Source organism: Panulirus ornatus, chromosome 64, assembly GCF_036320965.1.
Source record: "Panulirus ornatus isolate Po-2019 chromosome 64, ASM3632096v1, whole genome shotgun sequence".
NCBI lineage: Eukaryota > Metazoa > Arthropoda > Malacostraca > Decapoda > Palinuridae > Panulirus > Panulirus ornatus.
The window spans coordinates 21,190,869-21,215,992 of record NC_092287.1 but is presented as its reverse complement, the minus strand read 5'-3'; the positions used below and the strand labels follow the sequence as shown (position 1 = coordinate 21,215,992).

Genomic DNA, 25,124 nt, shown 5'->3' with positions numbered 1-25,124 from the left:
GTGAGTGGACTGGGAAGTGAATCAGTCGTTGTTCGCCGATAACACACCTCTGGTGGCTGATCAGAGTAAGAAACTGCAGAAATTGGTGACTGAGTTTGGGAAAGTGTGTGAAGGGAGAAAGTTGAGAGTAAATGTGAATAAGGGCAAGGTTATTAGGTTCAGTAGGGTTGAGGGACAAGTAAATTTGGATGTAAGTTTGAGTGGAGAAAAATTGGAGAACGTGAAGTGTTTTAGATAAGTGGGAGTCATACATACATTAAATAACCTTACCAACCAGTCAACAATACAGTCACCCCCTTTTTTAATAAATTCCACTGCAATACCATCCAAACCCGCTGCCTTGCCGGCTTTCATCTTCCGCAAAGCTTTTACTACCTCTTCTCTATTTACCAAATCATTCTCCCTAACCCTCTCACTTTGCACACCACTTTGACCAAACACCCTATGTCTGCCACTCTATCATCAATCATTCTCCCTAACCCTCTCACTTTGCACACCACCTCGACCAAACACCCTATATCTGCCACTCTATCATCAAACACATTCAACAAACCTTCAAAATACTCACTCCATCTCCTCACATCACCACTACTTGTTATCACCTCCCCATTAGCCCCCTTCACTGAAGTTCCCATTTGTTCCCTTGTCTTATGCACTTTATTTACCTCCTTCCAAAACATCTTTTTATTCTCTCTAAAATTTAATGATACTCTCTCACCCCAACTCTCATTGCCCTCTTTTTCACCTCTTGCACCTTTCTCTTGTCCTCCTGTCTCTTTCTTTTATACATCTCCCAGTCATTTGCATTATTTCCCTGCAAAAATCATCCAAATGCCTCTCTCTTCTCGTTCACTAATAATCTTACTTCTTCATCCCACCAGTCACTACCCTTTCTAATCTACTTCCCTAAATACATCCCATTCCTACCCCACTCCCCTTATGTCCTTTGTTCTCACCTTTTTCCATTTTCTACTCAGTCTCTCCTGGTACTTCCTCACACAAGTCTCCTTCCCAAGCTCGCTCACTCTCACCACTCTGTTCACCCCAACATTCTCTCTTCTTTTCTGAAAACCTCTACAAATCTTCACTTTCGCCTCCACAAGATAATGATCAGACATCCCTTCATTTGCACCTCTCAGCACATTAACATCCAAAAGTCTCTCTTTCGCATGCCTATCAATTAACACATAATCCAATCACGCTGTCAGGCCATCTCTCCTACTTACAATGGGGTCTACACCGGTTATTTCCCAACATTTATATTATTATTATTATTTTGCTTTGTCGCTGTCTCCCGCGTTTGCGAGGTAGCGCAAGGAAACAGATGAAAGAAATGGCCCAACCCACCCCCATACACATGTATATACATACATGTCCACACACGCAAATATACATACCCATACATCTCAGTGTACACATATATATACACACACAGACACATACATATATACACATGCACACAATTCACACTGTCTGCCTTTATTCATTCCCATCACCACCTTGCCACACATGGAATAACATCCCCCTCCCCCCTCATGTGTGCGAGGTAGCGCTAGGAAAAGACAACAAAGGCCCCATTCGTTTACACTCGGTCTCTAGCTGTCATGCAATAATGCCCGAACCACGGGGCTCCCTTTCCTTTTTTTTTTTTTTTTTTTTAATTTTCCAAAAGAAGGAACAGAGGGGGCCAGGTGAGAATATTCCAAAAAAAGGCCCAGTCTTCTGTTCTTAACGCTACCTCGCTAACGCGGGAAATGGCAAATAGTTTAAAAGAAAAGATATATATATATATATATATATATATATATATATATATATATATATATATATATATATATATATATATATATCGGAGCGGGTGGCTGGAAATCCTCCCCTCGTTTTTTTTATTTTCCAACACAAGGAACAGAGAAGGGGGCCAGGTGAGGATATTCCCTCTAAGACCCAGTTCTCTGTTCTTAACGCTACCTCGCTAACGCGGGAAATGGCGAATAGTTTAAAAGAAAAGATATGTATATATATATATATATATTTTTTTTTTTTTATTATACTTTGTTGCTGTCTCCCGCGTTTGCGAGGTAGCGCAAGGAAACAGACGAAAGAAATGGCCCAACCCCCCCCCCCATACACATGTATATACATACGTCCACACACGCAAATATACATACCTACACAGCTTTCCATGGTTTACCCCAGACGCTTCACATGCCCTGATTCAATCCACTGACAGCACGTCAACCCCGGTATACCACATCGCTCCAATTCACTCTATTCCTTGCCCTCCTTTCACCCTCCTGCATGTTCAGGCCCCGATCACACAAAATCTTTTTCACTCCATCTTTCCACCTCCAATTTGGTCTCCCTCTTCTCCTCGTTTCCTCCACCTCCGACACATATATCCTCTTGGTCAATCTTTCCTCACTCATTCTCTCCATGTGCCCAAACCACTTCAAAACACCCTCTTCTGCTCTCTCAACCACGCTCTTTTTTATTCCACACATCTCTCTTACCCTTACGTTACTCACTCGATCAAACCACCTCACACCACACATTGTCCTCAAACATCTCATTTCCAGCACATCCATCCTCCTGCGCACAACTCTATCCATAGCCCACGCCTCGCAACCATACAACATTGTTGGAACCACTATTCCTTCAAACATACCCATTTTTGCTTTTCGAGATAATGTTCTCGACTTCCACACATTCTTCAAGGCCCCCAGAATTTTCGCCCCCTCCCCCACTCTATGATCCACTTCCGCTTCCATGGTTCCATCCGCTGCCAGATCCACTCCCAGATATCTAAAACACTTCACTTCCTCCAGTTTTTCTCCATTCAAACTCACCTCCCAATTGACTTGACCCTCAACCCTACTGTACCTAATAACCTTGCTCTTATTCACATTTACTCTTAACTTTCTTCTTCCACACACTTTACCAAACTCAGTCACCAGCTTCTGCAGTTTCTCACATGAATCAGCCACCAGCGCTGTATCATCATACTATTCGCCATTTCCCGCAATAGCGAGGTAGCGTTAAGAACAGAGGACTGGGCCTTTGAGGGAATATCCTCACCTGGCCCTCTTCTCTGTTCCTTCTTTTGGAAAATTTAAAAAAAAAAAAAAAAAACGAGAGGGGAGGATTTCCAGGCCCCCGCTCCCTTCCCTTTTATATATATATATATATATATATATATATATATATATATATATATATATATATATATATATGTGTGTGTGTGTGTATATGAGTGTGTGAACCATTCTTCGTCTATTTCCTGGCACTATCTCGCTGACGTGTGAACAGTGATTATGTATAATAAATAAAAGTAATATATATATGTGTATACGAGTGGATGGGCCATTCTTTGTGTCTTTCGTGGCGTTACCTAACTGTCACGACAAGCGGCGATCATGTATGATAAAAAAAATACTTATTGAATGCACTTAACTCTTGTCATTCGTTGAAAAATAATTTGAGTATTAATTTATGTTTAATTATAAAACTGGATTTCATATCTGTTAAAAATCATAGTAAAATCAAATGTCGTTTAAGTTTTGGAATCAAATTTCAAAATCATAAATTGTACTTTATTAATTGTTCAGCAATGTCACAATAGTTTTCTTTCAAGTATCTCGTACTGAGGTATACTTATTAATTCTTTTGAATGAAATAAATTGACTTATGAAATTAATGCTTATAAAAAAATTTTCTTTTAAAGTTTACTGATATAAAAAACTTTAATAACTGCCTGTCTGTTAGTTCTGGGTATAAGGGAACATTGACTAATGAGGAAATGTCCAGAGGCAATATCCACCAAATAATAATACTTTCTAAAGTCTGCCAACAGAGCAAATCAATGTGGCCTTTTCCAGAAACACTAATGGACAATCCTCTTGCAAAAATTCACACGACTAAGCATGTCCTCAAAAGTGTTTTGCCTTTACTTCTGTTGAAACGTACAAGGAGCTGAAGTAAATGTTGGTCTTTCAAGATGCTGGCACTTTTTATTTGGTCCTTAATCTTCAAGCAGGGACACTGTATGGTCACGATAGTTCAGGTTAAAGCAGACATCAAGCTTTGTACTTGTTCCACCGTATGTCATCATCTGAAAAAGAAAAAATTAAGTGAATGATAGGGGCGAGAAGCAGCATAGAGTTCTTATGAGTTTCAATTTCCATCAAGATTTTGTATGCTCTGTTCCACACCAGAGTATGGTTGCTCATGCAAACCATATACTATAATTCAACAACTTAAAACAATTGATTTTCACATAGCCATACAACCAGTGTCTATATTTTCGTCCACATTATTCATGATACCAAATTTCTCTGTTTTCTCACTTCAATCCAGCTATATTCCTAATGCGATACTGGACACTCTACATGCCATTCCACTGTTACAGAACCTGCTACATATGTAAGCAGCTTGCAATAATCATAACAAGATAGCTCATAATTACCTGCACTTTAACTTTTAATATATATTCTATGGGTTTCTATTACATGATCCTTACAAAATATAATACCCAAAATTTCAAACTTTTACACCCTGTGTCTTTCTATTTATCCATTTACACTCCATATTCTACAAGCTGATTCAGACCCTCTGGGCCCTAGTCTCTACACTCCTGTGGTGGGCTACAACACCCTCCCTAATTGTCATTACCATACCATCCCACCCTGGTCACCAGATTCTCCTTCCCTGACCACCACACTGTCACTCGCCACCAACATTTCCTTCCTCCCTAGCCACTACACCCTCCCTCACAACCACCACCAATTCCCTGCCAAACCATCACACCCTCACACACCACCATTCCCTCCCTGACCACACTCCCTGAATGGTGGATGACACTGTCCTATGGTATGAATTACTCATTTTGCATTTTTCTTTTCCATACCTTCCATACTGCTGGTACAGCCTTCCTGTTAAACTATAACATATTTTCCTGAAAATATTTCACTCCAAGAGCCATATATAATGTCTGCATGTGTGTATGTATATGTGAGCGTTTGTGTGTAATATATATATATATATATATATATATATATATATATATATATATATATGAATGAATAAAGGCAGACAGCGTGAATGGTGTGCATGGGTATATATGTATGAGTCTGTGTGTGTATATATATGTGTACATTGAGATGTATAGGTATGTATATTTGCGTGTGTGGACATGTATGTATATACATGTGTATGGGGGTGGGTTGGGCCATTTCTTTCGTCTGTTTCCTTGCGCTACCTCGCAAACATGGGAGACAGTGACAAAGCAAAATAAACAAAAATATAATATATATATATATATATATATATATATATATATATATATATTATATTGATAGAGATGCTCTGTGGAGGGTATTGGGAATGTGTGGTGGGGGAGGCAAGTTGTTAGAAGCAGTGAAAAGTTTTTGTCGAGGATGTGGGGCTTGTGTGCGTTTGGGAAGAGAGGAAAGTGATTGGTTCTCAGTGAGTGTAGGTTTGCGGCAGGGGTGTGTGATGCCTCAATGGTTGTTTAATCTGCTTTATATATATATATATATATATATATATATATATATATATATATATATATATATATATATATATATATATCCCTGGGGATAGGGGAGAAAGAATACTTCCCATGTATTCCCAGCGTGTCGTAGAAGGCGACTAAAAGGGGAGGGAGCGGGGGGCTGGAAATCCTCCCCTCTCGTTTTTTTTTTAATTTTCCAAAAGAAGGTACATAGAATTGGGCCAGGTGAGGGAATTCCCTCAAGGGCCCAGTCCTCTGTTCTTAACGCTACCTCGCTAATGCGGGAAATGGCGAATAGTTTGAAAGAAAGAAAGAATATATATATATATATATATATATATATATATATATATATATATATATATATATATATATAGGACTGAGCCTTTGAGGGACATGGAGAGAATGAGTGAGGAAAGATTGACCAAGAGAATATATGTGTCGGAGGTGGAGGGAACGAGGAGAAGAGGGAGACCAAACTGGAGGTGGAAAGATGGAGTGAAAAAGATTTTGTGTGATCGGGGCCTGAACATGCAGGAGGGTGAAAGGAGGGCAAGGAATAGAGTGAATTGGAGCGATGTGGTATACCGGGGTTGACGTGCTGTCAGTGGATTGAATCAAGGCATGTGAAGCGTCTGGGGTAAACCATGGAAAGCTGTGTAGGTATGTATATTTGCGTGTGTGGACGTATGTATATACATGTGTATGGGGGTGGGTTGGGCCATTTCTTTCGTCTGTTTCCTTGCGCTATATATATATATATATATATTATTTTATCCCTGGGGATAGGGGAGAAAGAATACTTCCCACGTATTCCCTGCATGTCGTAGAAGGTGACTAAAAGGGAGGGGAGTGGGGGGCTGGAAATCCTCCCCTCTCATTTTTTTTTTTTTTTAATTTTCCAAAAGAGGAACAGAGAAGGGGGCCAGGTGAGAATATCCCCTCAAAGGCCTCTGTTCTTAACGCTACCTCACTAATGCGGAAAATGGCGAATAGTATGAAAGAAAAAAAGAAATATATATACTGTTTATTATACTTAGTCGCTGTCAACTGCATTAGCAAGGTAGTGCAAGGAAACAGACGAAAGAATGGCCCATCCCATCCACATACACGTATATATACATAAAAGCCCACACACGTACATATATGTACCTATACATTTCAACGTATACATATATATACATTTATTTATTTTATTTATGTATTATACTTTGTCACTGTCTCCCGCGTTAGCAAGGTAGCACAAGGAAACTGACGAAAGAATGGCCTATCCCATCCACATACACATGTATATACATAAAAGCCCACACATGCACATATACATACCTATACATCTCATATATATATACACATTTACATAATTCATACTGTCTGCCCTTATTCATTCCGGTCTCCACCCCGCCACACATGAAATGAAAACATACACAGACATATACATATATACACGAGTACACATCCACACTTGCTGCCTTCATCCATTCCCATCACCACCCCACCACATAGGAACTGGCAACCCCCTCCCCCTGCGCATGCATGCACACAAGGTGGCTCTAGGAAAAGAAAACAAAGGCCACATTCGTTCACACTCGGTCTCTAGCTGTCATGTGTAATGCACCAAAAACACAGCTCCCTTTCCACATCCAGGCCCCACAAAGCTTTCCATGGTTTACCCCACACACTTCACATGCCTTGGTTCAATCCATTGACAGCACCTCGACCCTGGTATACCACACTGTTCCAATTCACTCTATTCCCTGCACACCTTTCACCCTCCTGTATCAGGCCCCTGCTTGCTCAAAATCTTTTTCACACCATCCTTCTACTTCCAATTTGGTTTCCCACTTCTCCTTGTTCCCTCCACCTCTGACACATATATCCTCTTTGTCAATCTTTCCTCACTCATTCTCTCCATGTGACCAAACCATTTCAAAACACCCTCTTCTGCTCTCTCAACCACACTCTTTTTACTACCACACTTCTCTCTAACCCTTTCATTACTTACTTGATCAAACTACCTCACACCACATATTGTCCTCAAACATCTCATTTCCAGCACATCCACCCTCCTCCACACAACTCTATCTATAGCCTATGCCTCGCAACCATATAACATTGTTGGAACCACTATTCCTTCAAACATACCCATTTTTGCTTTCCGAGGTAACGTTCTCGACTTCCACACATTTTTCAACCCTCCCAGAACTTTCCCCCTCTCCCCCATCCTGTGACTCACTTCCACTTCCATGGTTCCATCAGCTGCCAAATCCACTCCCAGATATCTAAAACACTTCACTTCCTCCAGTTTTTCTCCATTCAAACTTACCTCCCAATTGACTTGTCCCTCAACCCTACTGTACCTAATAACCTTGCTCTTCATCATATTTACTCTCAGCTTTCTTCTTGCACACACTTTACCAAACTCAGTCACCAACTTCTGCAGTTTCTCACCCGAATCAGCCACCAGCGCTGTATCATCAGCGAACAACAACTGACTCGCTTCCCAAGCTCTCTCGTCTACAACAGACTGCATACTTGCCCCTCTTTCCAATACTCTTGCATTCACTTCCCTAACAACCCCATCCATAAACAAATTAAACAACCATGGAGACATCACGCACCCCTGGAAATATAGATACATTGATAGTATGTGTCCTACATGCCATAAAGAGGGTTAATTTGTATTTATTGTCCATTTTCATTATGCCCAGATTGTTTTGCCAGGAACAGCTCATACTCTACAAAAACTAAAGGATTTATCAAAACTGAATATTAACCATTCCTGCACCAGGGTGTGATATCAAGTTAACAACATCCTAGCTTTTTGTTCTCTTGGCCTCGTAGAACTGAATCCTTCCACTACCTCCTGATCAAAGTATTTTAGAGTATCCTTTGGTCAATACCAAATAAAAATCCATGCCTCAAATTTTTTCAGCCAAATCATGAGAGCTTAACAAGAAGACGTACATGGCCAAGGTTAAATGCAAAGTTATGGAACAAGTGTCTACTAAGCAAAGAATTCCATTCTTATCCCTTCAACATTAGAAGAAGGATCAACTGGTAGAAAATGTTGTCATGGTGTCTGAGATGCTTCCAAAGGTTTGTGAGAAGGGAGAATAGCCTTCTGTTAAGTCCACTGGGGGTTACTTATGGCTTGAAACATTGAGCAAAACTTGTAAAGCTTCAAATACTTATAACACTTGGCATACCTTGAGGTTTTGTAAGACTCGTAACATATATGAGACCTATGCATCCTAAGGAGCAAAGCAAAGCTAGGGAACCATATGAACATACAGAATTGAAGGACGAGTTCTACCTACCTTCCTCATTTAACAACAAGATTTAAGCAATCATTTTTTGCTACCTTTTAATCAAGAGAAAGGCAATACAAAGATACATTTGCCATATTTCATTAGCACTGTCTCATTTGCTGGGAGTCTAGTGTAACTGAAGCCTTGTTCAGAATATTTTTAACAAGGAAAGACTAAACTTTTTAAAAGGCAATGACTTTCTGAAATGTATAACCAGGCTTCAAAGTGTGGTGGTCTAAATGATGCAACTCTTGACCCTTCACCATGCCTGATACTAACCAACCAGAGATTCTCTTTGACAACCATCCATTACCATAATCAAAACATTTTCCTACTGCCTCAACCTCAAGGCAACTCACCAAAAAACTAGTCAACCAGGCATAGAAGTGTGGTAAACATCCAAAAAGTGCAACTGCTAGCCCCCACCCCCCAAGAAATTGTGCTAGAAACAGACCAAGAATGGCCTCACTTGCTTATATACACTCTACACCTAAGAATGGCCTCATTTGCTCATATGCACTCTATACCTGTCATGGATAATGACTGCAAATTCCTCGAGTATAACACTGCCAAGCCACAGTTTATCTTTGATCACCCACACTGACAATGACGCTAATCTCATACATGAAATGAAATGAAAGACCTGCCTGCCAACCCTTCCTTTAGTCTACATACCTGTACTACAGTGCTTGAGAGTTTGAGAAGAAAGAATATTGGATTAACAATGTAAAATAAATTAAGTATATGTTTATCAAATGTTTAATATAGTACATATTTACTTAAAATATCAAATATTTAAACCCACTTCAGGTACACAGAGCATTAAGGTTAAGACAGATCTGACCATAATCTGTGGATCTAAGAACCATAAAATTCACTCGATGCTTTTTAGTCCCAAGCATTAAGGATTGATAGTCTTTATCCTCTCCAATCAATAACATTACGACAGTTCAAAAGTAAATTAAGTTGGTCTTTAAAAATAGGACATACATACAGTGAAAGGCTTGTCAGACACGCTGACAGTGTAGATACATGGTGAAGATGATGGGAGCTGAGCTGTCACCACTCCAGCCATGCTGCATATGGAGAGATGGGGTGATACACCTGAGAAGAAGTTCATGAGGGAGGTAAGTTTTCAAGACATAATATGCAGTTTATATTTGCAATATGGCAAGGAATAGTTGATAGTGATGAAGATAGAGCATCAGAAAGTATTCCCAGCACACATGGAGCCAGTGATCACCCTAAAACTAAATAAAGCTTGTTCATAATAATTCTGGTACTGTTCCTATAATTATTTACCTCTCTGCATATGGAAACTGATTTTATGGACACTAACTCATCCAGCATTGCAAGTGACCAACATAAGGCATCGAAAACATATTCCTAGTGAAGCCAATGCTTCCAGCAGCCATCCTAGAACTAAAGTTTGATCATTTTTACATTACTCCCATATTATTTGTATAATTATTTACCTCTTGAAGTAGTATAAAAGAAATCTTACTTTGGTTTGATCTATGAGCAATTATTAATAAACAATTTATTCATGACAGCTCACAAATAAACAGTAATAATTTTTCACCATCTTTTTTATGACAGGAGATCTAAGGTAATCACAATCATCTGCTACAAAATTGTCTTTCACTATCACTAGGGCAGTTATCTTGCAGTAAATATGTTCTAAAACGATGAAAAAATTTATCTTTACCTGCTGTTACAATCCCACCTCGATCTCCACCTTCTGCATGCCTTGTAAACTTTGTGACATGAATGGCAGATTTTGCAGGGGGTAGGACTGTTGTTAAAGCAAGAGATCTCAAGTGAAAGATTCCAGCCCGTGGTCCACCTCCACACACCTGAGGTAAGGCGATAAATATGCTACCCAAAAGTTCATAACTTATATTCTACAAAAAAATAATCAGAAATCTATAAAAGTAATTCACAATAACATGTAACAGCAGGTTATTTATACACACAAATAAATCAGGAAATGCAAAGTTGCAAATAATTTCAACTGACACCATGGTTATATTCCAGCAAAATTAAAGGGAAGAAACAACAATTTTTTCATTTTTACCCAATTATTTCTCACACTTTAGCAACTTAGCATAAGGGACAAATGAACTCTGGCTCCTTTTGAACAATTCCACTCTCAGCTGTTATATGCAATGAACTGAAACAAGCGCCTAATTTCCAAAGCCAAGCCCACAAACTATTCTTTGGTTTACCCTGACAGCTTTATAAAATAATTCCACTTATCTGTATCCACTTTCGTCACCTGTCGCTGATGTAGAACACAGGTTACTAATCTGCTTTACAGAGTTACCTGCATCCCTTAGGGAAATTTTGTGCAGCCCTTGGCCCTTTTAGCAAGATTGGGTTACCAGGTAATCAAGTGTAGAAAAGACCTTTGCAATATCCCTGAAAAGTAATTGTCTGCAGGTTCTCAAAGGCTTTTTGGTGTGTTTGAGTGGTTTATAGAGCAATTATAATCTTATGCAGGTCAGGATAGGGGGATTAGTAGCCTATTTAAGGGCATGCCAGGTCAACTCTAAGAGCAGGTCCAAACAATATTCTTCTCAAGATGGCAAGTGGTCTCTCTAGGACTATATCCTATCAATAACCTTATCAAGGTGGCTGGGACTCTCTTTCTTAGTGTACTGGGTCAACCCTTGCAATCAAAGTGCCTTTGTCACCATGACCTGATAGTGAACTTGTCTGATATGAAGAGCAGTTTTGGTTGGTGTTGCCTCTAAGGGTATATCAAGTTGAGTGTAATCTAATTATCAAGGTAATGATATGACAAGTCAACTCTATAATCAGAGAGTCTAGTCAACCTGACTCAAACTTTTAGGTCACACTACATTGGTATATAGGCTAACATGTTAAACACAGATACTTGGTATGCATTGTTTAAAGCTTACCTGTCACTTTCATAACCGAGTGTGTGATATCCTTCATTAGTTTTCATACTACAGATTAATGTAAACCAGGTCAAGTCATATACAAGAGACCTTTCTCCAGCATGTTACTACAGTTTCAAGAGTGATTTCGTAGTCTTTTTTCCAAGGTGTAACCTACGTGGTAAGAAATTTTTGAACTATTTCTATTTATAACCAAAAGTGTAAGAAAACAGAATTACAAACTGTTGTTTATATGAATAATTGTATTTCATTACACTATTTCAAGCCAAGGTCACTTTATTGACTTTAAACACACTGAAATATGTCATCTTATTTTCTAGTTTTATCTTCTATTTCTATGTTTTCATCTCCATTTTTTACTTTTTTCTTTTCTTAACTTCTCTCTTTTCTTCCTTTTCTATTTCTCTTCTTCAGTTTCATCCCTTCTCTTAACTTTTCTTTAAAAGTTATTAATGTGAAATTTTTGTCGATCATTTTATTATCTACTTCTTATACTACTTACACTTTGCTTCTGTATTAACTTTATAAATCAAAGTGAAGTTAGATAATTAAAATGACATATGTTAAATTTTAAATTTTACTTTGAAAATATTTAAAATCTTTATTCTCTATAGGCTCCTAAGGTGGTCTGGATATGGAGAAGATAAGTGAGGAAAGGCTGACGGAGAGGATATGTGTCACTGATGGTAATATGAAGAAGGGGAGACAAAGGGAGAGATGAAATGGTGTGTATACGTTTTGTCAAAGTTGGTTTCAATGGAGGGATCTGTGGGTATAGGCTGTTGGAATGTGAGGAAGGGGTCTGATTTTTATTTCTACTCAGGAGTGGGTGGCTATGGAGTGGTTTGGATGCAAAGGCTCTAACACTGTTACAAAGAATTTGGTGCCGAGCAAATTGAGGTAGGATGGTATCATCAGAATTTTTTTCTCATTACTCAAGTACTGAATGTTTGTGTTTGTTAGGTAGTTAATGATTGTTTGGAGTGCTCTCTTTTGTATGACAAGGAAATGTGCAATGGTATAGAAGATCTAGGAACATGTTATTTCAAACAAAGTATGATATTTTGATGATGGTGCAGGGTAATGGTGAGAAGAAATGCTTGAGACACAGCAAACTGAAGTTTGACCTTAACCAAACTTAAAGACAATAGTGAGAAAGTGTTAGCAAGCAGTATAATGTTCACATTGCCTCTTACAAGCCAATCATTGTCGAGATCGAGAGATGCAATAAATCTCCCAAGGTGTGGTCTGGCTAGCTGATCATGGGTGTGAGGTGCCACTTTGTGACGAGGCTCCCTTCCTGACCGAGGATCCCAAACAAACACCTGACCATCCTCTCCACTGCTTGCTACCAAATTTCCGCTGTTGATAAAAATGTACAAGTAATGGAACTCATTATACCACAAAATACTATCAATCTATCTATACCTCTGACACATGTTCCATTCAGAAACTCCCACAAGGGGGTGGCCATGGCAAAAGTCTCTCCATAACTGGTGAACTTCAGTGCCACTTCTTAGACTTTAATGCCTCACCTTTAACAGGCCACTGGCAGAGGGCACATCTAGAGCAGTGTTTTCAGTAACACGCCACAAGTCCTTTCAAGGCTGTTTATGATCATAAAACTGATGAGAAACACAAGAGAAATACATGGAGACTTCATATCTACTTACATGATATCAAAATACAAACCCTCTATACCTCTTTCTAAAAGCAGCAAGAGCAGAATTCCAAACACAGATAATTCATTAGTATACCCATTAAAGAGATTATTTGTACACATATCTCTTGGGGGACATAAATAAGAGATTTCATAACCAAATTAAACCACAGTAGTAAGTCATGAAGTACATCAAAATCTCTATTCTACTCTCGCTTTTTATGAGGCTTTCTAAATCAATTAATTCATACCTTGATTTTGCAATAGTATTCCTTTAGGTATATCTGAACAATTTATCATCATTAATGTAATGCAGGAGCTTGAGTCTCCACAGCAATGCAATAATAATCAAAATATTTTTTTTTTGTTTATTTTGCTTTGTCGCTGTCTCCCGCGTTAGCAAGGTAGCACAAGGAAACAGACGAAAGAAATGGCCCATCCCACCCACATACACATGTATATACATACACGTCCACACACGCACATATACATACCTATACACACACAGACATATACATATATACACATGTACATAATTCATACTGTCTGCCTTTATTCATTCCCATCGCCACCCCACCACACATGAACTAACAACCCCCTCACCCCCTCATGTGCGCAAGGTAGCGCTAAGAAAAGAAAACAAAGGCCACATTCGTTCACACTCACTCTCTAGCTGTCATGTAATAATGCACCGAAACCACAGCTTCCTTTCCACATCCAGGCCCCACAGAACTTTCCATTGTTTACCCCAGATGCTTCACATGCCCTAGTTCAATCCATTGACAGTACGTCAACCCCGGTATACCACATCATTCCAATTCACTCTATTCCTTGCACGCCTTTCATCCTCCTGCATGTTCAGGCTCCAATCACTCAAAATCTTTTTCACTCCATCTTTCTACCTCCAATTTGGTCTCCCATTTCTCCTCGTTCCCTCCACCTCTGACACATATATCCTCTTGGTCAATCTTTCCTCACTCATTCTCTCCATGTGACCAAACCATTTCAAAACACCCTCTTCTGCTCTCTCAACCACACTCTTTTTATTACTACACATGTCTCTTACCCTATTATTACTTACTCAATCAAACTACCTCACACAACATATTGTCCTCAAACATTTCATTTCCAGAACCTCCAACCTTCTCCGCACAACTCTATCCATAGCCCATGCCTCGCAACCATATAACATTGTTAGAACCACTAATCCTTCAAACATACCCATTTTTGCTTTCCGAGATAATGTTCTTGACTTCCACACATTCTTCAACACTCCCAGAACTTTCGCCCCCTCCCCCACCCTATGATTCACTCCCGTTTCCATGGTTCCATCCGCCGCCAAATCCACTCCCAGATATCTAAAACACTTCACTTCCTCCAGTTTTTCTCCATTCAAACTTACCTCCCAATTGACTTGTCCCTCAACCCTACTGTACCTAATAACCTTGCTCTTATTCACATTTACTCTCAGCTTTCTTCTTTCACACACTTTATCAAACTCAGTCACCAGCTTCTGCAGTTTCTCACACGAATCAGCCACCAACACTGTATCATCAGCGAACAACAACTGACTCATGAATTTCTTCACATGTAAAATTCATGCTTAATATAAGGTTGAACAAAAATTTTCATTACAGTGTTCATACTGAAATATTCTAATCATACCTTGTAACCACATCGTGTACATAGTCATCATGTCCCTCCAATGTCTGAGTACGTTTACCCGTCTCGAGGTCATATACATGAGTGCGCCAGTCACCACATGCTGCATATACAAGACCTCTTACAGTGTCATATGCAAGACTGTTTACCTCGGGAGTCTGCAATAAATCAGCAATTTCAGAAGCAATACATCAGTCGTATTCCATAAACAGGCTATCACCCAAGCATTCTTTTGATCATGTCAGTTATTATTATTCTCACAGGTAACTACAATTTTCATAAATTTCTGTAACCACTTTTGAACTTGTCAATTCTAAATTCTTTTCCACAACTGTATAAAATAGCATAATAATCCTTTAATTGTACACACTCACATTTACTAATTTCAAATACACCTCCTCCTAGACAGGAAGGTGGTTCATGCCAAATCTCTTCATTACCCTTTATCCTTTCCTTTTACACTAACCTGGATTGTTGATGTACGTATTTCACTCATAAACACTTCTCTCAATGTTTTTCCACTTACCTTTTCTTTAACTGAGCAAGACAACTCAACATTCCAACTTTTATCTACCATATCAAAATATAATATTTCCCACTAGTTTCTTGATTCCTCTGTCAATCTCCTGGCCCCTGTCTCCACCTATTACAACATCCATCTCAACCACTTGCACTCTATCACCTATTGTCAGAAATCTGCATTACATTAGTATTCATTAATGGAGGTTCCATCATTCCTTTTTAGTGAATCCTACCATACATTCAACATAGTATTTTTCCCAACTCTCCTGAAAGCTATACCAATCTGCATACATTTAAATAAATTTCATGATATTCAGTATCAACTAGTGTAACTATAAGTGACATATTTAATATCAAGCTATCCTGTCTAGTGACCTATCTCCCTCTGTATTAGTTTACTTTTTCAAATGTAATCCTTTTGATTTCATCTGTGATTTTCACATTAACTCATTGCAAAATTACAGCAATTACTGTATGAACCTGAATTAGCCATCTTACCCCAAAATTGGCTTGATCACACTCCAGGGATATAGTCCATGCTGACTGGCAGTTCTGCTGTCTCATTTCATTCCAACGACGTCCCTAAAGAAAACCGCCAAAGTATAAGAAATACTTAAGCATTAACAACTTACAAGCTTCTGACATCAAAGTTTGCTGGCAATTTTGATGAAAGAATATTATTAAATAAGAGTGGTCATCTCTTTCCCCAACACCAAGCAACAAAGGGTCTGTCAATCACAAGCTAATTGCCTGTTAAAATCACCCTATTTAGGCAAAGCTTGACTCAATGATTGATAAACTAGTCAGCTTTTCTGTCCACATATATGATACAAATAAGCAATATAGGTTGATAAGTGGGTTCTCCACAATTTGTATGATTTCAAAACTTGATGGAACAAAATTATTGTACTTCAAAACTGATTTTTCCACATGACTAACCATAAGGCTCACAACCTATAAAAAAAAGAATAAATACATTTATAACTATATTGGTTTATTGTAATGACTTTAACAGATTATTTGAACTGTTTAAGTATTCCTGTCCTGAAAATTATACACAACATTGTCAAATCAAACAAGTAACAACAGCCATCCATACAAAATTATTCATATATCTCGACAGCCCTTTAACTCTTTGTGGCATACAAGCTGCTTTCTTCTTTGATAAATGATAAATTTACTTCATAGACACTTGAATATCTAGTGTCCATTAATGATGGAGGTGGTATGAATTAACTTAGTGTATAATGGGAAAAATGTATATCTGAAAAAAAAAAAATTTGTCCGATGTAGTGTCCCATGAGCATCAGAGATGTTTTTGAGAAGTACAACAGGGCTTTGACTTATGACATTTCAATGAGTCAAAATATTTCAGCTATGTGACACTACAATAAGGGTACACTGAACTGACATGTGATGCATAAGCTTCATCCTTCATCATTTTGAAAAAAATTACCTTTATACTTTGTTTTGGTGCATTATACATGACAGCTAGAGACCGAGTGTGAACAAATGTGGCCTTTGTTGTCTTTTCCTAGTGCTACCTCGCATACATGCGGGGGGAGGAGGTTGTCATTTCATGCGTGGTGGGGTGGCGACGGGAATGAATAAAGGCAGCAAAAAAAAAAAAAAAATATTTGTTTATTATACTTTGTCGCTGCCTCCTGCATTAGCAAGGTAGCGCAAGGAAACAGACAAGAGAATGGCCCAACCCACCCACATACACATGTATATACATACATGTCCACACATGCACATATACATACCTATACATCTCAACATATATATATATACACACACAGTCATATACATATATACACATGTACATAATTCATACAATTCATAAGTCTGCCCTTATTCATTCCCGTCGCCACCCCGCCACACATGAAATTATATCCCCCTCCCCAGGATGTTTTATGTGGCTCCTGCACCTGCAAGGCTGCACTACATGCAAGAGTAGGGAAAAAATGGACTCCTTTGTAGTAAGAAATTCCTCCTAGATGAGAGAGAACTCCCATATTCTAATTATATATCCTCACATCTAATAATGTACATACAGCTTCACATAAAGATCATTTCTGTTATTTTTTCATGCCAACCTCCATTCACATGGTACATACTGTATATGTGCAAATGTATTATTGATACACAAAAGACAAAAGTTACAAAGCAGAACAACAAAAATTCGATATCAACTTACTGCAATCAAACCTGTAGTTCCAGATATACAAAAGGCATCTGTAGACACCATAGAATATACTGCATCATTGTGAGCGCTTATTATTTTCCATGGCTTTGCAAGTCTCTCACCAACACCTGTTTCTCGACTGGCATTAACACCTGATAAACTACAAAATATGTAAATTAGTAAATGTGAAAATATTGATAGCAGTTTTAAAACAAATCACCATATCAAGTATCACATTTTTTCATCAATCATCAGTCTTTGCAAAGTAAAGTGAATAATCACTAAGAATTCAAAGTTAAAAGAAAATGAGATGTAGGCAATAAAAATCATCCACAGTTATGCATATTCTTAGCTATGCTGCTGAACAACATTGAGATAGATCTGAATCAAAAAATTCTAAAATAATTACATAAGCAGTTTTTCACTAAAGGAATACCTTTAAGCCTCAATTCATGATTTACGATGGTAGTATTTAACGATCATTCTACTGACTGCTAAAAATGGTCTAAATAGAGCATATGTCAATAAGCAGATCTTTGCCAGTATCACATTCAACAAGCAAAAATGATCTCTAATAGAACTGGTTAAATTTGTAACATTTTAATGTCTTTATAACTTAGATTAAGTTTGATTTTCATCACCTTAGTTTCTCTAACCTCACAACCTCCCTCAACAATATAAATATTTCTATAAGGCATCCAGACTGGCAGTCTCATATTTTAAATTCCATAATGATAACCTGAATCTTAAGAGGCATTACCCACTAAAATATGGTGTAATTTCAAACAATAACACCAAGACTATAAAACTTAATGAAGGCACTAATAAAATAACAAGGATAGATGTCACTGTTCTCTTGAAATTGACCAGAAGTATGTTTTTCTTGCTCTGAAACATGATTCTGAATTCTGAAAACTGAAGCAATTTATTGTGCTAAAACCCCAATAAAAGTGGAGAGAGGATATGAAGCATCAGAAAAGTGTCAGTAATGAATAATGAAAAACTTTTTATGGCAGCACCCCATAAGAATATAAGGGTTAGGCCATTCAAACCCTCTGCATATCCAGTATGGAAGCCCTTGCCTACAGTCACCAAAAAAAAAAAAACTGGTCACAGGGCACTGCCTAAAAGATAAAAAGGTTTTTCAAATCTCAAAACCTACATTTCTCTCCTGAGCAGTCTATCCCGCGAGCTTGAGAACATACATGAAATAAGGGCTTAAAAAAAAATTGATAAAAATAAATGTAAAATTGAAATACCTTCACTGGTAATGTGGTTACTATGGAACTTCATCAATGTACCATTACTCATACAAATAACAGTGCAGTTTCAAGCAATTCTTTTTTTATTAATAGGCAGTTTTTATATTGTTTCATCATAATTTTTTTTTAAGCATGAAAATTATGAAACTAGTCTATGTTTTTATTACTAAATCACAACTCAATGTAGACAATTCTATAAGAAAACAAATCAAATAGAATAGAAAAAACTAACTTTTCTAAGTTACTTATCCCCATTTCTAGAAATTTTATTTCCAAAGTGTTTATTGTCAAATAATTATATGTTCATCTTCTACACCTGCATGCTACTAATGCAATATATGGAAGATAGCAACAATGTCTTAAAAATATTTCAAGTATACCACTCAAAATGAAGTAAATATTGGCTTTTATGCAAGGTTCTCAATTATTTTGCTATGTTTTACTTCCACTAATTTTACTGCACACACATTTTACTGTTTAAGTAATTTTAACTTAACATCAATTTTTATTTACAATATCCATGTTATACTTGATCGTAGTCTCCTGCATCAGCGAGGTAGCTTCAGGAAACAGACTATTTTTCATAAGGGGTAAATAATACTCTATATCAGTTTTACAAAGTGTCAAGATCCCACTGATATGCTCTGCAATCAAATTCGTAAGTTATTTTGTAGTGCCACTAATACTTTACTGCAATTTTTGTGGTACCCCTAAACAGGAACGTCACCATATTGTAATACCCAGAAATTGTTCAAGCGCGCAAATAAACAAATAAATGCAATATCCCATAAATAAATTTACCGTTAAAATCGCCACTTTCCTAGAACAGATATTCAAAGTCTTTTCAGCCTCGTCACTACGAACTGGTGGTTAACGGCCCCCTGGTCATTACAATTTTTCTCACACCTGTGGCCATACTTGACATCCAACACTTATCAAATAATAGAGAAAATATATCAAGGATACAAAAAAAAAATCCTTACTCATAAACAACGATCTTGCCATCATTGTTCCCAACAGCTAGCAGTGCTGATTCCGGGGAGCTTGCCTGGCTAAAGGTAGTTGTATACAAGTTCTTTAGTGTAGTTAACACCATTATCTTATCGCTGTCACTTCACTCCTCCTGTCCTTATTCTCTGAATTTATTAGTGTGGTTTAAATAAGGCTCTCTAGCTTTCAGTTACTGTATGCCTCTTAGAGAGTCCCAGATTTGTTTATGTTTTGGATTCGGGGCGCAATACAGTGGAAAACGAAGAGTAGAAACTTTTCAATGGTACTGGGCTCCATCATAATAATCAAGTGTAATATAAGAAATAAGCTTTATTTGTGAGATTTGAAATGCAGTTTGAGTCTGATAAAAATCATCGTTCTATTCATATGTTTGATGTATAAATTATGAATGGTTTAGCGTCATATTAGTCAAAGTCAAATTGGATATACACTTTGTACTTTGTACCCCTATTTGATGAGGTTGTTATCCATTATCAACTCATTCATTTAACCAGGCTGTTGACAGAAACATCACTGTGAATGTCAGCGCTCGATTAATGGTTGTCATGTACCGAATACTTCATATCTTGAGGTTTCATAGTCAAGGACAAACTCCAAGTAGTTCCTTTATCAGTAACTTACCCGATCAGTCAATATATGTTTGGCTATGAGCAACCTTCCTATCTTAAGATATAAAACTGTATAAATGATATATATATATATATATATATATATATATATATATATATATATATATATATATATATATATATATATATATATATATATTCAACATATGGAATAACAATTTATTTTTAACTGACATCAATTTATATCAAATTACTTTCTATTATCAAATTGTGATATGTATGCACAGTGTAACTGAGGACATTTTTGATAATGACAGTATTCACTAATTAACTAATAACTTTTACAGTAATGTTAAATAATAACACACACACACACACACACACACACACACACACACACACATAATATTTCAAACGAGGTGTTTCATTGTTCCAGAACGTGCGATTAGGGTTTTTTTTTCTCTTTCACAAACATTTGGGTTTAACAGGAATGAAATTCCTCCACAATGATACTTTTAAGTTGTGAAAGAATCCCGGAATTCCTTCTTTTGATAAGACTGGCGCCATGGAACACTTACGTTCATTTCTCTCATGCTAACCAATTTCCACTTCTCACTATCTTGGAGTTTATGAGAACAGTTTTCTTTTTCTTTTTTTTTTTTTTTTTAGCTACAGCCGTCATGAAATTTACAGATAAGGAAGGCTGGTATCGTGATCATTTGTCATTGGAGTCTCCATCTTCTCCCATTTCTTGTCAAATTATGATCTTCATCATAATAGTAAAACATCATTTTCGATGCCATATTTGTCGAAATTTGTCAAACTGAAAAAAATTACCACAGATTTTCATGCAGTAACTCTATGTAGAATATTTCATAAATTAAGAAATAGCTAGGATTCATGAGTTCGGCAAGATGACCGTTCATTACATGAATTTGAGAGAAATTGAAAGATAGTAAATATATGACATTCGCTCACCTACATAGCTTTCAAAATCATATTTAATTTTTCTTATCTAGCTAAAGCTATTTGATACTGCAAGGCTTAAAATTTTATGTAGGATTGTATATGAATTTACTTATTCTTTGTCCTTCAATATCTTAACCCGCGAATATTCACAAATTCTTTTTAATTAGGTTGGAAGTTTCTTGTTAACAAAATGTACATGTGTGGCTTACAAGACAGACTGAAAGTAATTGTGTATCTACTTTATTCCCCAATCGAAAAATCTGGTTATCTGGGCACTCAGCCTTTCACCTTTATTGATTATAACAGGCCATAAGAATTCAAAAAATAATGTAGATTTGACTCATATGATAACAATGACTGTGTAGATGAATTTGGAGATTGACAATGCGTAAATACGCATAAATTCGAGCAGTTGGCAACACACATAGTTTCCATGTATTTATCATTGTGAGTATTATGTTTTGGTTTAAGTGCTTTCTGTTCTGAAAAAATAATTAATTATACACTTTTTGCACATATATACTTGAGTTTGGAAAAGATTTGAATTAAATCAGCGCCATATTTTTCCCGCCAATTGCAGACGACGTTGTACCATAACCCCGGAGACTAGGAAAGAGTTCTTCCATGGTGTAGAATTATCTATGAATTCCCCCACATCCACGCACTCGAAACAGGTAAGACTTTATCTTAGAATATTCATAAAGTTTGTCATGACACTCTCGTCAGTTTTGAAATAAAGTGTATTCAAGAATCTCGGGGAGAAGGTTTGTTCGTCTCGTCCCCAAAGTCCGCTTCGGTAGTCCGCATGCTCGACGCCATTTCGGGAGCGAGATGAGTCACTCATAGTTATCGTTGGAACACCGTCGGTCCTACTTACAGTATATTTGAGATGATATCTCACATTGGAGAAATAAACAATTGCTTTTGGGAGCTCTCTTATTTTTTCTATAGCTTAGGATCCTCACTAACATTAGAATCTTTTAGGTTATTTTACCCTTCATCAGGAAAAAGTTCTAATGAACTTGCATGGTGACAATATAATGCGTTGTTGCATTTTAAATGTATACCATGTGATTTACCTGATTTCATGTAAAAGAACAAGTAGAAGAGGATAAAGATGAAATGCTTATACCTTACAATACGTTAAAAACATAAGACATTGAAGAATATAGGAAATTTGAATTAAATGAATTTCGGGAATTAGCAAATTGTATGGAAAGGTATTTATCATTACGCCATCATTATAGGCTAGTCATGACTTGTTTCCCTTGTTAAAGTATTCATGCAATGGATTAAGTATAAGATAGGCTTCATAATGGAAACTACAGTACAGTTCTGGTTTAGGGACACCACTGTAATGGGTATAGAAAGAACGCCTTTTACGGCTCTTCATTTCTCTGTGGAAGTGATATAGAGCAATATTTATGCCTGCTAATTATTGATTAGCATCAGTTATGGGGAAAAATTAAATGCCTTGAATATATATATTGATGCATTTTCCCCCAATGAACCTTTCCCGACGCAGGTACGCCAAACCTAACTAAACCTTCCCTATCTACTCACCTGACTAAACCTTACCATACCTACTCAATCCTGACTAATTAATCTACTTAACCTAAGGTAGATGACAAACTGTCTAACGGGTTTTAAACGTTGGACATCCCAGCAGACTGGTGCACAATAGCATATATATCATGTAACAGAAAAGATGAAATTAATATGTTAGGGGAAGTTAGGTGAAGGTTTCATTGGTTCTCATGGTTTCTATAGGGGTTAGGTTATTTTTCCCCCCTCATATTCACTGACAATCATAGCCCTCCCTTCTATCAGATTTTCCTGAAATCAAAGTTAATTAAATGTTCCAAATTTCACGTCATCAGTTCTAATTTTGTAGGTACACTGTACATTTTCCAAGAGTGCAGTAAGAATAGGAAGGGTGTTTTACTGCATATTTTCTACTTTTGAACTTAATAGTTAGATAAGTTGTTAGCGGGGAGGGCTATGATAATCAAGAGCAGGAGATGGATTAACAAAAATATAAAGTGATTTGACATAGGCAGCAAACGTCTTAAACCCATGAAAACCTTACTTAACTTCCTTTAGCAGCTGAGGTTAAGCCTCCTGTTTTTCATATTGATTAAAGAATAACTAATTGTTGTGAGTTTTGTATTCACAGCCAGATTTTTCATGCTCTGTGCAAGATGAAAATGTAAACTGTTACAGGAATCACTTGATTATGAAGTGATACTAAAACTGATAAGTCAGAGCTGCTAGGGGAATTTGGTTAGGTTCTCTTGGGTACTCGTGATATTTTAGGAATATTTCACCCACTTTTGCTTTAATTGAATATGTTTTCCTTGATTATCATAGTTCTCCTTACTATTGTCTTATTAACTACCATAGAAAAAAAAATATAATTCAATATTACATTACCACTATATATTACTTCTGTGGTGCCTTGAAACTTCACAGTTATCAATCAAATATATAATGTTATATTCCTGATATATACATTAGTGATTAAAAGCATGCCATCTGTCATTATTAGTCACTGTTGAAAAATGGAAATAGTTTTTCAAAAACATATGAGTTAACAGAGGCTGGTGTCCCAGGCCAAATTATAGTGCTCTGCTTTGTGAACCTGAGTTGGATGGAGGTTAATGTAGTCGAAAGAATTTTACACAATTAGCAGCAATAATTGATACAGGACAGGATTTTATCATAGTATTGTAAACAATTCTTTAGGCTAGGAAGTGATTGATTAAGAAGTACTACATAGTTAATAGAACTTTCAAAATGCAATTCCATTGTGTTATTGACAATTATATTTGTAGAGGGTTTGAATACTTCATTAAAAAGAATGAACCTTATATTTCAGATACCATGTCAAATTCTTTGAACTCTTTCCTGGTTCAAGGATCACCTCGGGCAACTGGACCATATGAGGAAGGAACAACAGGGGCATCATTATCCGTAGGAGATTTCTTGACCGGGTTAACAGCTAATTCACATGCCTCCCCTTCCTCTTCAACCTCCTTCCTTGCACATACTTCACAGAATTCAGATGCTGCCTTTCTTACAAGTCAAGCAGAAGCATCAGAGACGTTTCTTAGTCTTTCTGAACCTTCAGAAACAGCAGAGACATTTCTCTCAGGTGCAGAGGGAGAAGTTGGTAGTGCCGAAGAAGTGTTAATTAGTGGAGGGGATAGAGAGGATGGAGAAGTGGGACAAGGTCCATTACTGTACCTGGACCCTGCCACTGGTTTGCATGTATTGGTACATCATTTGCCTCACTCTGCACAAGAAACCACAGGGCCTCAGGTAATAGCCAAATATTAGAAAGGCAAATAAGTTTTGTTTCCTTTTCTGTGAACATCAAAAAATTATAGTTTATAGATTACAATATTTATTTTATGATTTTCTTCTAGGAGTATGAGAGGGTAATCTACTTTTTGTTTACCTGTTTCTAGGTATTATATCAAGTATTGCAGAATTCTGTTTCTCCTTGGAATGTAAGAT

General features: G+C 37.1%; 2 protein-coding genes across 2 annotated transcripts in view; one reads left to right on the top strand and one right to left on the bottom strand.

Moving 5' to 3' along the window:
• Positions 1 to 3,576: 3,576 nt before the first annotated feature.
• thoc6 (THO complex 6) lies at positions 3,577 to 20,300 on the bottom strand. Its single transcript, XM_071656942.1, has 8 exons — positions 20,040 to 20,300; positions 17,807 to 17,954; positions 16,105 to 16,188; positions 15,088 to 15,242; positions 12,959 to 13,124; positions 10,547 to 10,694; positions 9,833 to 9,942; positions 3,577 to 4,108 (listed from the first exon to the last, which is right to left on the bottom strand). Exons 1-8 carry the CDS (start codon positions 20,150 to 20,152, stop codon positions 4,019 to 4,021), a joined length of 1,014 nt encoding a protein of 337 aa, XP_071513043.1. The 5' UTR covers positions 20,153 to 20,300; the 3' UTR covers positions 3,577 to 4,018.
• Positions 20,301 to 22,186: 1,886 nt separating this feature from the next.
• The window catches only part of LOC139746097 (uncharacterized), a 35,593-nt gene continuing 32,655 nt past the window's right edge, over positions 22,187 to 25,124 (top strand). Inside the window, exons 1-2 of the mRNA XM_071656937.1 lie at positions 22,187 to 22,279; positions 24,484 to 24,926. Of these exons, the coding sequence (XP_071513038.1) occupies positions 24,489 to 24,926 (438 nt within the window). The 5' untranslated portion in view covers positions 22,187 to 22,279; positions 24,484 to 24,488. The remainder of the gene's footprint in view (positions 22,280 to 24,483; positions 24,927 to 25,124) is intronic.

Coding starts and splice junctions, on each gene's coding strand:
- thoc6 (XM_071656942.1), bottom strand. CDS start 20,152: ATGGTGTTAACTACACTAAAGAACTTGTATACAACTACCTTTAGCCAG. Junction 15,243..16,104: donor GTGATCAAGCCAATTTTGGG/GTAAGATGGCTA, acceptor GATTTATTGCAG/ACTCCCGAGGTAAACAGTCT. Junction 9,943..10,546: donor AGGTGGGATTGTAACAGCAG/GTAAAGATAAAT, acceptor ACTTCTTCTCAG/GTGTATCACCCCATCTCTCC.